The sequence below is a fragment of the Lepisosteus oculatus genome, chromosome 5 (genome assembly GCF_040954835.1).
Source record: "Lepisosteus oculatus isolate fLepOcu1 chromosome 5, fLepOcu1.hap2, whole genome shotgun sequence".
Taxonomy (NCBI): Eukaryota; Metazoa; Chordata; class Actinopteri; order Semionotiformes; family Lepisosteidae; genus Lepisosteus; species Lepisosteus oculatus.
In genome coordinates this window covers 46,326,178-46,341,152 of record NC_090700.1, presented here as the reverse complement: position 1 = coordinate 46,341,152, position 14,975 = coordinate 46,326,178, and the positions used below count along the sequence as shown (strand labels likewise).

At 45.4% G+C, this 14,975-nt stretch overlaps 1 protein-coding gene across 2 annotated transcripts in view; it reads left to right on the top strand.

Annotated features, from left to right (window-relative positions):
• adam10a (ADAM metallopeptidase domain 10a) overlaps positions 1–14,975 on the top strand; it is a 95,319-nt gene that overhangs the window by 17,982 nt on the left and 62,362 nt on the right. For both annotated transcript variants that reach the window (XM_006628724.3, XM_069190531.1), the window contains exon 2: positions 7,793–7,943. In XM_006628724.3, the coding sequence (XP_006628787.3) occupies positions 7,793–7,943 (151 nt within the window). The remainder of the gene's footprint in view (positions 1–7,792; positions 7,944–14,975) is intronic.

The following is a 14,975-nucleotide window of genomic DNA, read 5'->3' as shown; positions in this document are numbered from 1 at the left end:
GTTTGCGGATTGAGCCATTTCGATTCGTTTGCAGTTTAGAGCGCTCAGTGCTACGAGGCCAATAAAAGATCCCGTTTCCCCACCGTGTTGTGTTGCGCAGGGTTTTTGTGTTAAAATAAATCGATACAGCAGCTCATTCATTAATAGCGAAGTTCAGTTTAAATACCTTACAACATGAAATGAACTACTACTCTGATATTCTTGACTTGTACTTAAGAGATCAGCGTCTTTATAAAACTAGATTCTTGTGTTAATGAACAAGCAGCATTTTAGTAGCTTGTACGTTCTGTTGTCTTGGTGGATTGAGGAATTCCCTGGGTGTAATTAGAGCAACTCAAGAGTTGTGTAGCTAAGACCATTGTTTTTTTTTTATCTACATGTAGTAGATACATTTTTGGTGCATTTTACTGTAGTCTGACCTGTTTAGGGAGAATTACAGTGTTTTGTGTGAAAGTGTATTTGCTATTCTAGGCGTGTCTACAGTTGAGACTTATTCTCGTCTGAGAGACGTGACTCCCACACACTTTGGATCTACTGTATAATGTGGTTTGTTCACTGCCATCTCGTGTGATCCTGTGCTGTACCAAATGAACCCTTATTGTGAATGCAGTGCCTTGTGACCTATTGAGTTCATAGCATATTTTTTTCCTTGGGCTGTTTATACATTGAAAAGGCATCTCCTGGACTTTTCCTTAAAGGGGAAGTGGCGTTATTTAACAAGGTTAGCCTGGTCCTTCGGGATTAATGTCTGTGAACTGTGCAGCTCTGGCTCAGTTTGTCAACACTAATATCCTGTTGTTGTTGAGGGGCAGATCTCCAAACAAATATTTAATAGAGCATCTTCTGCACTTAGATTTTTATATAATAAATCCTTTTTTGTAAGCGTGGTATAAACCAGCTCCTTTTGTAATGTGTAACAATTAATGACCTATGTATTGCAATACCCCAGTTGCATAAAAAAATATCTGGGAAATGCACCTAGAAAATTGTGAAATCACAATCTTATGATTGTGACTAATCCATTGGGAAGTTTTGTTTTCCTGACAAGTTTTATTTTTCAGTCTCCCATATAAACCTGCTTGTAAGCTTGGAGGGAGTAAATCGATTTTGTGAGCAGTTCACCTGGTCAACAGGCAGCGCAGGGAAATCTTTCTTCCAGGAATGCAGGGGTGGTATGCAGCTGATGGTGAGGCCTTTCTGAGAATTTCATACCCAGTTACAGAAGGTGTTAACTGCAGCTGCCTGGGCTCCAGTCCCATGTGGGCGGCGTCCTGTGTACCCCTTGACCGTGCCTGCTGTCCGCCCGTGTGTGAGTGCAGTGGGGCCGTTTCTGTCTGCAACAGATTCATCTAGCTGTACAGTAATGAACAACCGGGGCTGACACAGTGCAGTGCAAACAAATAACAAGCTCCATTTTATATAGTGCCTTTTAAAGTAGCATCTTTTATTATACAGAAGGTATAATAAAAGTTGTAAAGATTGCACGTTCTGAAATAAATCTATAAGGAACACGAGCAGTTGGAGGTAGAGTAAGGGCATTAGAAAATGGAGCAGGACCAGAGTCAGATCAACGAAGGTTACAAGGTGGGGAGTAGAAGTGATAATAAGTCAGATAGGTACTGAGGTGCCCAGCCATGCAGAGTCATGTAGATTTTGAAGTTGACTCAAAACCTGATGGGCAACCAGTGCTAGGACTCCAGGACAGGAGTCATGTGATCACTTGCACGCCAAAAAGCACATACCCGCCAACACATCTCCGTCTCGACTACACTAAAACAAAGGGCTCCAGTTTTGCTTTTATTAATTTGAATCACTTTGATTCTTTTTAAAAAACTATGGCAGGGGTGTTCTTACGTTTGCTGCAGTGGCAGTTCTTGGGGAAGATGTCCCCTGTTTTGTGGTTCATCGAATTCTTATCCTGTTCCATCTGCTTTGTACGAATACTGTACCTATTGTGGTAAGGAAGAAGAACGCAGGGAAACGAGGGTAAAACTGGAATTGCAGCAGCTTTGCAGGAATCTCGTTAAGTCTGGCTGGGGCGTGCCCATCATTCAGAACAGTGGAGTGATCCTTATTTCAATTTCAGTCTTTGTGACTTACTTTCTCCTTAGATTATCGGATACCCCGACGGCAAAATACACGTCTTTTCTCAGAATATGCGTATACAGACGCGTAGGATAACAAGCTGGACATTAAAATAACGTGCCCCACTTCCATCTAGCCATCCTCGCATGTCAGCGAGAACACGGTGTGGTCAAGCACCCGTCAAAAGTGTCTTACTACCCTGTACAGTATCGTGGGGCTCTTCACACATTACAACAACCCGATGCCTCTTGGTTCGTGTTTTCCGGCTGTGAGCTGGGGGCGAGCCGGAAGAGGAGCGGCGGTGGGGGGCGTGGCCAGCGCCGCAGGTCTCGCGCACGGCGCGCGGGAGCGGCGGGGACGCCGCCGCCGTCAGTCACAGCTCGCAGTTGGAGCTGACACGCCCTCTGTTGTGCGCCAAATCTAAGGAAAAGTAATGTACGAGTTTCCTAGGAAGAGCTAGGGCGTGTATCTGACCGGTTTCCAGGTTAAATATAAACGGCAGAATCATGTTACACAGGGCTTCCCTCTCCCATACAAAACTATATTGCTCTCATTGCAGTTCTACTTAAAGTCACTTAAACATACTCAATAATACCACGAGTAGACCTAAAGTTCTTATTAAACACTATTGCGGAAACATACGCCGTTAAACAAAGAAAGGCAACGGTGTTAGACTTTGCCCTGGTCCTTGAGCTGCCCGAGACGTCTCCTGCTGTGTGGAGCCTAATCTTTTGCAGCATACGACAGTCATACCACACCCATAGCCCTTCAAGCTAATCTTTAATTTAGACAGTTGAGTTTCTTGCACACGAGCAGCAGAACCTTAAAGTTCACTCTAAACCTCCCAGAGAACCAGCATCACTTTAGAGAGGATGGGGGTTATGTGCCAGTCCAGAGTACTTTTAGCTAGAACATGGGCCACTGAAGTTTGGGTGTACTGAAACCCGTTGAATGCTTGACATTATACCCCTGCAGGTAAGGCATAAGTGTAAGCTAATCTTGATTAAGTATAAGCGTGTGCCAGTATTTCTGCGTCGGGGCAAGTCCCTTAACCGAGCAAAGTTCCACAGGTGAAAGAATGCCCCTTTGATGTTTCTAACTTTACATGAGAAACCCAGAATTAAAAGCAACACCAAGGTTTCTGCCATTTCCTTTAAAAAACAGTAGAGTTTAAAAACGGAGAGCCTGTTTTCAAAGTTTAAATGAGTACACCTCAATTCTAGGCCAACACCAGAACGAGAGGCACATGAGTTGTATTCATTAGCGTTACAAACCTGTTATTCTGGCCTTCAATTTCAGTGTCAAAAGGTCAGTCTCTCCCAATTCTGAATGTCCACAAAAGATAAAATATGGGAAATTATCTTGTTTTTTAGTGTTATTACTATTAGATCTTCTTTGTATTCTTCTATTCCTTTATCCTGAGAGGTCATAATATATTTACTGGCGCTTTCCCATCTTCAATCAACATCTGTTTTTCTCTTTAAAATGGCAAACAGAATTGCATTTGCTTAAATAGATTTGTTTGGTCTATTTTTTGTGTGTTAGATGGTATCTGCCTTTGCAATTTACTTTTCTTTTCTTATCCATTAGTTTTTTTTTCTTACCCTCCGGGAAGAAGCCGAGAGGGCTTTGACAGATGTAAATTTGACATGGATTGGCAGTGCTTGGAAGATGCTGATAAGAAATTGGTCCTGCATTTCCTTCCGTTCTGAAGGAGCACGGCTAACTCCAGGCTCCTTTTTCACATGCAAATGAAGTCTGCCAGACCGCTCGGTCAGGGGATGAAAGAAGACTCCCGCTGTAAAGCTCCTCGGGCCCGTTTCTGGTTTTGTGGGCTGCAGCAGCTTTTTAGAAACCTACAGCCAGGTGCTGCTGCTGCTTGCAGGCCTGTTGCCCTGGAGTGGGAGGACATTCACAGAGCCGAAGCCGCGCTGATCGTATTGCTCCTCTGCTTCGGCGTTGCAGTTTGCACGGCAGCCTCCAGCTCGTAAAAAAGTGCTAGATGGATCTCGGCGCCCTGCAGCGGGACGGTTCTTGGTTGCTCACGGGCTGCTGCTGGCGATGGGGGCATGCCGATCCCTCTGGACCGGGCGCCCTCTCAATATTTGACCTGGCCATCAACTGTGCTGTTGATCAATATAGGGCATTTCCAGTGGCTTTTGATTTTAATTAAAACAGCTCATGGGCTCTAGAAACTACCGTGCTCCGTGGACTGGTAAAATAAAAAATGTGGATCCATGATGTGAAACAGCCTAAAAAGAGTTTGTGTACGTCTGTACAGTACGAGCGCAGTCTTCACTCCCTATTGGAAAAGTGCCCATAGTTCTTTCCAGTTGTAGCTTCAGGGTCCCCATGGTGGTATTGTCTCATTAACAGTCTCCACACCTGACAATTTTCTGCAGGGGTCCTGTCAAGCCCAGGGAAAAAGCCACATTAAAATACCTATTAAAATCTCCGTCACTCACACTCACACACATCTTCTGATTGTACTACGGTGTTCACATTCATTTGCCCAGTTTCTGGGGGCCAAGGCTGGTCTCGGCAGGGCTCCTACAGGACTGCTTTGCCCTTTTGTCTGTTTTTACCGGGAATCCTGGGGAACTCCTGGATAAGTCTCCCTCGTAGCCCTGCTCCTCTTCCCGTTGTTCCCCTGCACGTTGGTACGCAGTGCAAGTGGCAGTTCCATATTTTATCTGAAACGGTTTTCACACAGTTTAATTTTTTTTTGGTTTAACCCTAACCTTTATTTCATTGCATGTTCTCTAATATTTGCCAAGCGTCTCGTGTGTTTTATTTATAGCGTGTTCTGTACACTGAGGTGCCATTTCTTTATCTGGGCCATTTGTTTGTGGGTGCGAATAAATCATTCCAGTGCACCTAAAATGTGTACAGTTTAAAACAGAAATCTCTTATGCTGAATAAAAATGTGTTGTAGACACTCCTATAAATCAGCCGTGAAGTGTGATATTTCCCAGCTGGAATGAGATGCAGAGTTTTTATCACACAATTGCAGGTGCAGCTTGGACCTGCTGTGCTGCTTCCGTGTGAATTGACTTCCTTTGTGACTGCAGAGCTCTCTGTGATTGCTGAGAGTCCATTCAGCGCATGAAGGTCAAGGGACGCATCCTGCGTTTACCAAGGCTCTGCCCCCAGCCTGAAGGTTTTTAACAGACAGGCTGCCAGAAGGAGACCTGCACAGAAAGCAGAGATGTGGTGTCATTTCTGTTCCAAATGGTACTTCTAGTCGAGGCTGTGTTTTATGAGGCTATGAGAGGTGGTGAACCAGAGTGAAATTAAATTTGCTTTGCTGTGCTGTGCTTCAGTCAGCCCAGTTCTGCTGTGAGAAAGAAGCAAACCTCCTGGCGCAGATGGGGCTCCAGTTCAGTTCATCTTGGGTTTTATATGCAGCAGGCTGTCGGGGGAAAAACGGCTGTGAAGAATTTCTGGGATTTTCATGCTTAATTGCCTTATTTTGAGTGAACATGCACAAATATCTGTCCATTTGTTATCGGGGAAAACTTGCCTATTCCAAGGGTGGATCTTGGGAACCTGGAGCCAGTCTTGCAAGCATGAAGTGGGGCTACCCTCCAGATTGGAGGCCACAGGCGCGCTCACCCGATTCAGAGACGGCACTCAACTTAGCTGGGACGGAAGGGAGGAAGAGACCGGAGACCGGAGGCCGTAGCAAAAACCCCACTTGAATTAACAGGGAAAGTGCAAACTCTGCCGGGAAAGGAGTCCCAGTCTGGGATTGAAAAAGGACCCAACCGTGCTAACTGCCGCACGGTCATAGCTCCGAGTTTAAAAAGAACTGAGTGGTGTTGTTGTTCTTCAGTGCTATGCTGTGTGTGTAATCAGCTGTAGCTTGCATAACCTGAAGTAGTTGCAGTGAGGGCTGTGCTTTGTCTTGTCCCTTCCTCAGGGAGTTGTAACACCGAAGCATGTCAGGGTCTCGCGAGTCGTTTCCTCATCATGGGGTGACTCGGGGGGAGAGTGCTGCTTGCGTTTCCACAGGACCTACTCCACAGCAGCCTCTCTGGCTGGTTTATTTATGTCCACGGATGTATGCATTTTACAACTTGCTGTCTCAGGAAGGCTGGAAGTATCGCCAAGGATATCCGTCATCCTGGTTTCTCACCTTTTCCCCCCACTTGCCTCTGGTAGGCATTATAGGAGCATAAAGACATGAACTTCCAGATTCAGAGAGAGTCTCTTCCCACACACGGTCAGATTACTGAATTCTACCCCAACCACTGGCGCGCACTGTTTTTTTTCCCCCCCTCTCATACTGACTTTTTTTTGTTAAGTTGTATGTTATTTAACTTGTTGTTGCTGCTGCTATTCTGTGTTTGTTTTTGGCGATTCCTTTTATGTCTCTGTATTGGAGCATACATGCAAATAAGCGTTTCATTGCAGTTGTGCATATGACAAATAAACTGAACTGAACCGGTAAAGAACCAAAATACCAGTCAGGACTGTTTTTCACCAGCTAGGTCCGGCAGTACCTAACGAGGTTAGTGGGTGTGGCAGTAATGAGATGATCAGAGAACTCTAGAGGCCGGGGATCTAGATCTCGGATTATTTTGGTGTGGAAAACCTAAGAGCGGAATATACATCTCATGGCACAATAATAGCATTAAATATACAGCAAGATTACTTCAGCTTACTCTCCTTGGAACGCGTACTGGGAGAGAGAGCCTTGCCTTTGCCCCTCTGCTTGTAGGCAAGTTAACATTCACACAGGCTAGGAAGGCAGCGTAGGTTAAAAAAACAGTAATTAAATCTCTTCATGTTTCTAATGTTACTGCTGTTTTTGTTTCCATTGAAATAAAGGCAGATGATGTGTACTTTTCAGCACCTCACGATTTATTTGACGGCCCCACATAGAATTTCCCAGTACATCGGTTGTTGTCTCTGGGAGTTCTCACTGGCCCCGCGTTTCAGAAAAGAGGAGCAGGGTAGTTGTTCATCCTGCCTTTGTGCCACGCACATGGTTTCAACGTAACCAAATTTTGAAACGAGTTATGCAATTGTATTACAGTACGTCAGCATATCCTAGCTCACCGGATACCTTATGATTTCTACATGCAATTCAAATGGTGTACAGTACTCTCAACTTTGCTTTTGCCTTCTATTTCGTCACCTTTAGTTGTGGTTTTACCTATGTTATTTTTGATTTATCATAAATAACAAATTAACAATAATTTTCAGTTAATTGCCTCCAGACGGCAGTGTGAGGTCTGTTCCTACAAACCAGATTGTCTGTCACTATGGAACTGTAGGTCCACTTAGGCTGGTTGTTTTAAAAGGCACCACATGCGTACAGATTGGGGTGTGTATTGTGGGGTCTTCTGTTCCTAGGAGCAGATTAGCCCGGGCTGACGTTTTGCCTTGGTTCTGTTATCTGAGCAGGGGGAGACTGACTGAGCCAAGCCCTGTCATCAGCGGTGCAGGTTGGCCAAGTGGAGGAGTGGTACAAAAGGGCATCTTTGTAGACCACTGTTTCTTGATTATCCCCTGGCTAGTTTCTCTCCACTTCCACTTACTTCTGTAAACTCTTGACCTTTTCTGAAACCATGAGGATTTAATAAAAAGATGAACTTTGCATTTGTTTGCATTCTTAAGTCCTTCTGCCTTCATTTTGCCTTTGTTCTGCTAGTGGAGAGAGTTCTCTTCATCTGACCTGTTCGTCTTCTCCGTCTTGCAGGTCATTATGGAAACCCTTTGAATAAGTATATCCGGCACTATGAGGGCTTGTCGTATGACACAGATGTTCTGCATCAGAAACACCAGCGAGCCAAGAGGGCCCTGTCCCACGAGGAGAGGTTTGTGCATCTGGATTTCCATGCTCATGGCAGGTGAGTCCATGTTCTCTCTCTTTTTTTTCTTTCTCCTTCTTGACCTTTTGGCTCAGCCATAACATTCTTAAAGATAACGACACGAGGCATTGCAGTCTGTACAGTAAGGGAGATGTGGCAATGGTAAGTCGGTAGCCGAGCAGAACGACTTCTGCTCTTGGCGCTAGATAGCAAGAGGCAAAGGTCGTTTGTTGTGGCCAGCGGACAGTGCAGCGCTTTAAAGAGGCACCTGTTTGAAACGGTTTTGTGCAAACACCCGTCTCCAGCAAGTGAACTTCCCACTATCCTTTGTTTTGTGTCCCAGAGATCTTTCGAAAGTAACCACAGTGATTGCCACCTTCTTTGAAATTTATTTTGGGCTGCAGTATTTGCACATGGCATACGTCATGATTAAAAAAAAAAAAGAAATCTGAACCAGTTACAACCAACATGAGCAGCTGTGCCCTTCCTCTGAAGAAGTCTTTGGGTTGTCCTCCCACTGTCTTCTGTTCAAAGTGTGTTGGCTGAGGCAGGACATTGGAAGAGATGGTCTCCGACTGAGGGGGGGAAAAAGAGGAAACTAGGATGTGCACATGCATACAGAAAATCATTTCTGGAGTCAAATGAGCAAGTGGAAATGCGCATGTTCAGATTTCACTATGTTGAAATATCATTGGTTCTTTCATTCCCCCCTCCCCCCAAGAGTGTGCTTGTTGTTCTAGAGTAAAGGGGGGAGAAACTGTCTACTCACCACACTCTTGCACTATTTGTATTTATAGGCAGAAAACTGAAACTGAATTATCATGACCAAATCTGGATTGAGTCTTTTTGTAGTGGCTATTGCTGTATGGAGGTAAAATGCTCCAGTTTAGGCCGTAAACGTAAAGCATTGTCAGCAGAACAAATGTTTAATAACAGAGCATTTCACACCTGCAGCAGTATATTTAACCAGTCATCGATACGCATTAAGAACATTCACTTGCGCGCTTTGATTACACACAGTATCGATATTCCTTAAAATTAAGATGAAAGTTCTTTCGATCCAAAACATTAATACTGGGATGAAGGCAATCCTGGTGCTCGTCGGAAAGAGGAATCGGTCACAGTGGAAGGAAAACCAAAGGCGTCTTGCTTCCATATTCTCTACCTGCCCTGGGCTTTTATAGACTTCAAGGCCCCTCCCCCTTATTCTCATTGGCTATATGCAAATGTTTAGTGATTTATTGGACCACACATAATAAACAGGGGAGGAGCAATCTACCACATGCTCAGATTTGGAAGCTGCCATTTTGTCTCCTCCAGGTCAATACAAGGATACATAAACTTGCACTTCTTCATGCACACAACAGCCGATAGGAGTGCAGTAAATAAATGACATTGGCCATAGGGCAACTTGAAACAGAACAGAAAAAGTTAGAAAATTATTAACCCTTTGTTTTGCTTGAAAATTGTGGGACATTGTTGTATAAGGAAAAGAGCTGATGCTAGCTTGACAAAACCCAGTACACACCCTTCTCTTAAGCTTCCTCTAGTAAATTGCACTCAGCTCCTTGTCACATGTCCAAGAAAACTAGCTGTTTCAGGAAAAAAAGCCCAAAGACTTCAGATATGGAGCAGGTTGTTAAAGGACTAAATATAGTTATTCTTGAAAAGCATTTTGTGGTGGGTGATAAAGAACCTGATTTCTGATGGACTTTAATCAAGAAATAAATCTCCTAGCACTTTTATTACATTTTTCCTTTATAGAGGAATGATTAATTAGTGTGGGATAATGAGCCGCCATGTTTTTACCAACCTGCTTGGTGATGCATTGATGGAATTAACATTTCATGAAGCCTGTTTAAGGCCCATCATTAGAGGATATTCTCTCTTCATAAAAGCAGCCTACATGATGAGTTCAGTTTTTATTTTCTTTTGGAGTTAAAAATTGCAGCAGTGCTTTAATCAATGGTTAAAGGTGTTGGTAAATAACCTGCATCTACAACACAGTGCAGCTTCCTAGCTGGTTAGCTGGAGTGTCTTTAGACCAATACAGAATGAACCTGTCCCACGCAGGCTGCTGTACTCATTTTGAAGACTAGTTCTGGAACAGGGTGGCTTGGTGGTCAGCATTGCTGCTGCCCTGGGTTCAATTCCTGGGGTGCTGTCTGTGTGGAGTTTGCATGTTCTCCTCATGTTCGCGTGGGTTTCCTTCCACAGTCCAAAGACATGCTGGGCGGTTAATTGGCCTCTGGGAGACTTTGGCCCTGGCGTGAGTGTCTGTCTGTACCCTGTGATGGATGGGACGCCAGTTCAGGGTGTATCCTGCCTCCTGCTCGTTTCTTGTCGGGATAGGCTCCAGCTCCCCCAGGACACTGTATTTGATGAAGGGGTTGGAAAAATGGATGGGTGGTTCTTGAATGGTAGTGTGTGATTCTATGAAAATGGAAAAATGCAATTCTGCTCTTAAGGCTGATCAAGTGCAGCTGTGTTTTTTCTCTCATCCAACATCCTTGTCTGCGCCCATTGCCATCTGTGCTGCAGTCCCATAAATTACATATATAATGCAATGCAGATGTTTTTTTTTCATTATACCATCCCGATATCATGTCCCACTGGCCCACTATCCCCCCCACCCCCCCAAAATGATCGGATGCTTGAAGAGCGCAAGGGGCTACTAGTTACTTCAAGTGGTCAGTTGAAACCCTGTGGCCGGACTGCCTGACTGCTTGGTGAGGTAACGGCCCAGGTGGAAAAAGAGGGGTCAAGTTTGAGGTGCAAATCGCTCTCTGATGTCTGCCGCCTTCGTACAGGGGTATGGTTCGAACGATGTGGTCTGCAATGCCCTTTCTTCTGCTGCTGGTGTGCAACATGAGTATGACATTGACTAACCTCCGTAATATAATGGGGGGGGGGGGGAAGAATTTAATTGCACAGTGTAACATGCCGTAAGCAGGTGTTGGAAGCAGTGCAGCTTTGGCTTCAAGATCCCTTTTCAGGTCCCTCCTAATTGAGGGCTGTCTACATGGCACACATTCTGCTCCCAGCTCCTGTGTGCTTTCAGACAGCCTCCCAGAGCCTCAACTTTGACAGACCGACAGCCTGACCTTGACCCTGCTGGATTAGGGTCTTATTACTTCTGTAAAAAACCCTGCACAGGAGCCTCTTCTGGAAGGGCTGGCAGGGGGTGGGAGAGGCAGAGAAGGGGCCTTCTGTGTCGTATGTTCTTTCCCTTATTTAATCTCTCCGTTCTTGGCTTCTCTCGCCCCTGGTTGCTCCAGCACGTCTTGCATTAAGTGCGTCGAGGAACGCTACATAATTATTTTTCATTCTCATCTGTCATCCGAGGAGACACAGCCGAAGAAATAAAAAGAAAGATTTAAAATTCATAGCGGCATTTCAGATTGCCTCTGCAAGCTCAGTCTCTTATTTATAAAGATTGTACTTCTGCCTTGGGCTCAGATACAGCTTCTGCTGATTCTGCCAGATAGGGGGGAGGGTTCAGTTTAGTTGTCTGCCGAACAGTTGAGTTTGAATCGATGTGTACAAAGCTGTGTTCTTGTCGTTGGCATCTGCAGAGGTTCACTGAGCATTGCAGAGAGAGAGAGAGAAAAGGCAACTTGTTCCATATAGCAGTTTCTTCAGCTGATGGCTGTTCAGGATTGTACTGCTAGTGTGCTAAATCAGGGGCCGTTTTCAGAATTCATTTCTCCAAGCACTTTTTTTAGAAAGACTTTCTATTCAGTATTTCTACAGTATTTCTGGCTAGAAATGTAGCCAGACTGAGTCCAGCAGTCAAAGGGATTTTCTGCAATAGTTGATTTTTCTCAAACACTCCAAATTCTAGTAAGTGACAGGTGTCTTGTGTAAGCATATATCCTATTTTGCAGTAGTGCAAAGAGTCGGCTTTCTGCGGTTTTTAGCAAGACTGCTTAAGTGCTGGGAATCTCCATTATGATTTTTTTTTTAGATCACCATTTTAACCTGTTCCCTGATTTCTGCTGACTTGTGGTTTTACAGGAATATTTGAACTTATCTCAGCATTTCTAAATAAAACGCATTGCTCCTCAAGCTTAACCAGAGTTTAACAGGGCATTGTCTCCTCTCAGTATAAGCAGTCTGTGACTAAGGTCAGATTTCTAACCTTTCTACAATTGTTCCAGCTCAGCTGCGGATTGGGGAAAGTGCTGTAAGTCATCGTCATGCCAGTCATGTCTGTTATATGCCTAGGTAGAATTTGATGGTCGCATTCAATGGGAAATCAAACAATTAAGTCTTCAGTGCTTGTCAGGGGTACAAATAAATCCTAAATGCTTTGGAAACTACGGAAAAACAGATCATTTGACCTGTAAATCAAACCCATTCTGCAGGCATATCCTCAGTAATTTAGTGTTGGATAATCTTGTGGATTTGTAATTTGTTTTTTAACCTCCAAACAAAAGGCCTCCACTAATTAGGTAAGAGGCTTAGCAGTGCAACATGTTTATCTGCATTGACACGCTTACTCCAAGTGTATTGGCTATTTTATTTACTCCCCGATTGACACTGTCAGTGTCTACCACCTGCAGTAGTAGGCCTTTATATGACCAGGTGAGCTGGAGAGAGATGTTAGTGCTACAGAAATGAGAATCCAGCATCACTGTCATGTCAGTCAGGAACTGCTTTTTAATTTTTTAATTCCAGTGAAACTCCGCACGCTTCTTCTACCATTTTCTCTCGCCCTCTCCCATCCCTGTCATGCAGAAAGTATAAGACTCCTTGAACCTTGTGCCAGCTCTTCTCAGGCGCTGTCCTTCACCACGGTGGCCTGTCGTACCGGAGGAGCTGTAGCGCCACCAGCTCTCTTCACTCCGGCTTCTTGGGGGGGGGGGGGGTTGGGTTCCGAAAAGTGACCGTCCTCAGTCCTTCCTGGCTCCAGCACGTGCTCTTTGCTCGTGGAGAAACGTGTGGCAGGGACGGCGAGAGTCTGTCCAGATCATGAACCCCATGCCTGACTGAAAAGGCGTGAAAATGCCGAGTGTTCATCTTTCTCACGATTATGTTTTAGATGGGGCAGTTCGCTTGGATGGGCATGGTTCATGGATGTGTGGTATACTGTACTGACTTCAAGGACCATTGCCTGTACCTTTTCCTTGTAGGTTGCGAGAGCGATGGTCTTGGCAGGACCAGACATGTGAATCGTTCTCGGTCTTGAAAACTATTGTTACTCCTGATGCGTTATTTATAGTTTTTCTACTCCCCTCAATTTCATAAACCATCGCTGAGTTTTTCTCTGTGCTGCTTTTTCATTGCTTACCTTTCTACTGGAGCAGAAGATTTGAGGAGCACAGTGTGCATATGGATGGAAACCTTCAGGATTACAGTTACACCTCTCAGATTTAAAGTTGTTCTCAAACGTTTGCAGATGAGAGCCACCTTCTTTAATTAAAAGGCAGCTACCACACGCTTAAATCGATTTGTGATTTAATTAGTGATGGCTGAGGGCGGGGCGCTGTGTGTCTGACTGTGAGTCATCGGTGCCCTGGGTGACTTCACACACAGCTGACCTTTCCTGAAGGCACTGTAATCTTCAATCTGATTCCCATCATCTGCAAATTGATTCCCCCCCCCCTCCTCTCAAGCTAAATGAAAATTTCCAGGCAGAGCTTACTTCTCCAGCCCAAACGCTGTACGTGCTTCTCAAAAAATCTCTTATCTCTGAGCTCTGAGATCAATACGAATCCGAAGAGGCTGTCTTGTAGCAAAGACATACCCAGTGTGCGTGTGTTAGCTGGTACTGTGTATTATTACCACCTTCTTCTGCCTTTAAATAGGGCACTTACTTTATTCAAGCCCTTCGTGTGGAAAAAGTAATAAAGCTTGGGCATTGGCATCTCTGAACGGTTTTTAATACCTGTGAGATTTTGTTTGCACGTGACACAAAATGGGGGAAAAAAGAGGCAGCAGGGACTTCCTCAGCATGTTGTTGTCCCTTCTTCCAGAATCCCATCCAGCAGCTAGAGGCTATTGGCTCATCCGTGCTCCCATTCCTGCTTCTCTTCTCTGCGACAGTGGCTTCACCTGGTCCCAGGGTCCTGGGCATTGTGCTCCCAGGGTGCGACAGCACACATCGCAAACAGTGCAGTGTCTCTGTTTCTCCTTGTCAGAGGGACATGGAGGTGGAACTGAGTGGACACTGAGCACAGTGCAGTGTAAGGCTGTAAGTGCCATCACAGAGGGGTTCCATGATGGTGCAGTGACCAGTGGACACTGGCATTGACAGATTTGGTGGGGTTGGGGGTGGATTCCAGGCTGCGGCCCCCTATGGTCCCTGAAACGCCCATAGTCACACTCAAGCCTGGCAGCTCCGTCGGTAATAAAAACCAAAACGAACCAGCCCCTCATGCGGCGCGATTGGAGGCGCCTGTCAGCACAGCTGCGGTGGAGGCCCTGTTCGCCACGGGCGCCGCGAGCAGAGGAGGGAAGAGGCGGCGGATGTTCTGCCTTGGGGCCTTGTGGAGACCAAAAGCCCTCTCTTGGGTGCGAGGCGACCGCCCGACCGCCCGACCGCCTGTAGCTCTGCGCCACATTCTGGCGCCACGCGAGCTGCAGCTTCCTGTGGCAGCCAACGCCTCGTTCCGCGGGCGCCTGCCCCCTCCGGCAGCAGGGGGCTCCTTCGGTGCGCGGCGTTCCCGTCTTCGCGGCGTGCGCCGGGGCTCTCTTCCATCTGAGTTCAGCATACGCTGGCTGCAAATTTATCTGTCTGATTTATAGAGTGGCTGTCCAGTACAGTCTGAAGAAAAATTGCAGTGATTAATTTTAATGCTCAAATGATTTTTCCTTCAACACGGCAACAGGGGAGAAAAGGCAGTTCTAGTTAAAAAGCTGTTGCTGTTCTGCACCGTCTGTGCACATTATAAACCCCCTCATGTTCAGTAAGAATATTTCCATTCCTGGCAGCACAGGTTTCCCTGTTTAGGGACTGTGTTGTTTTGGATAATTTAGCTAGATCCTGTTTTTTCAATAATCTCTTTGTAAAACTAAGTAGATGGTAAATAAGAAGCAGAAGTTGGTCAACAACCTACAATTTGCGTC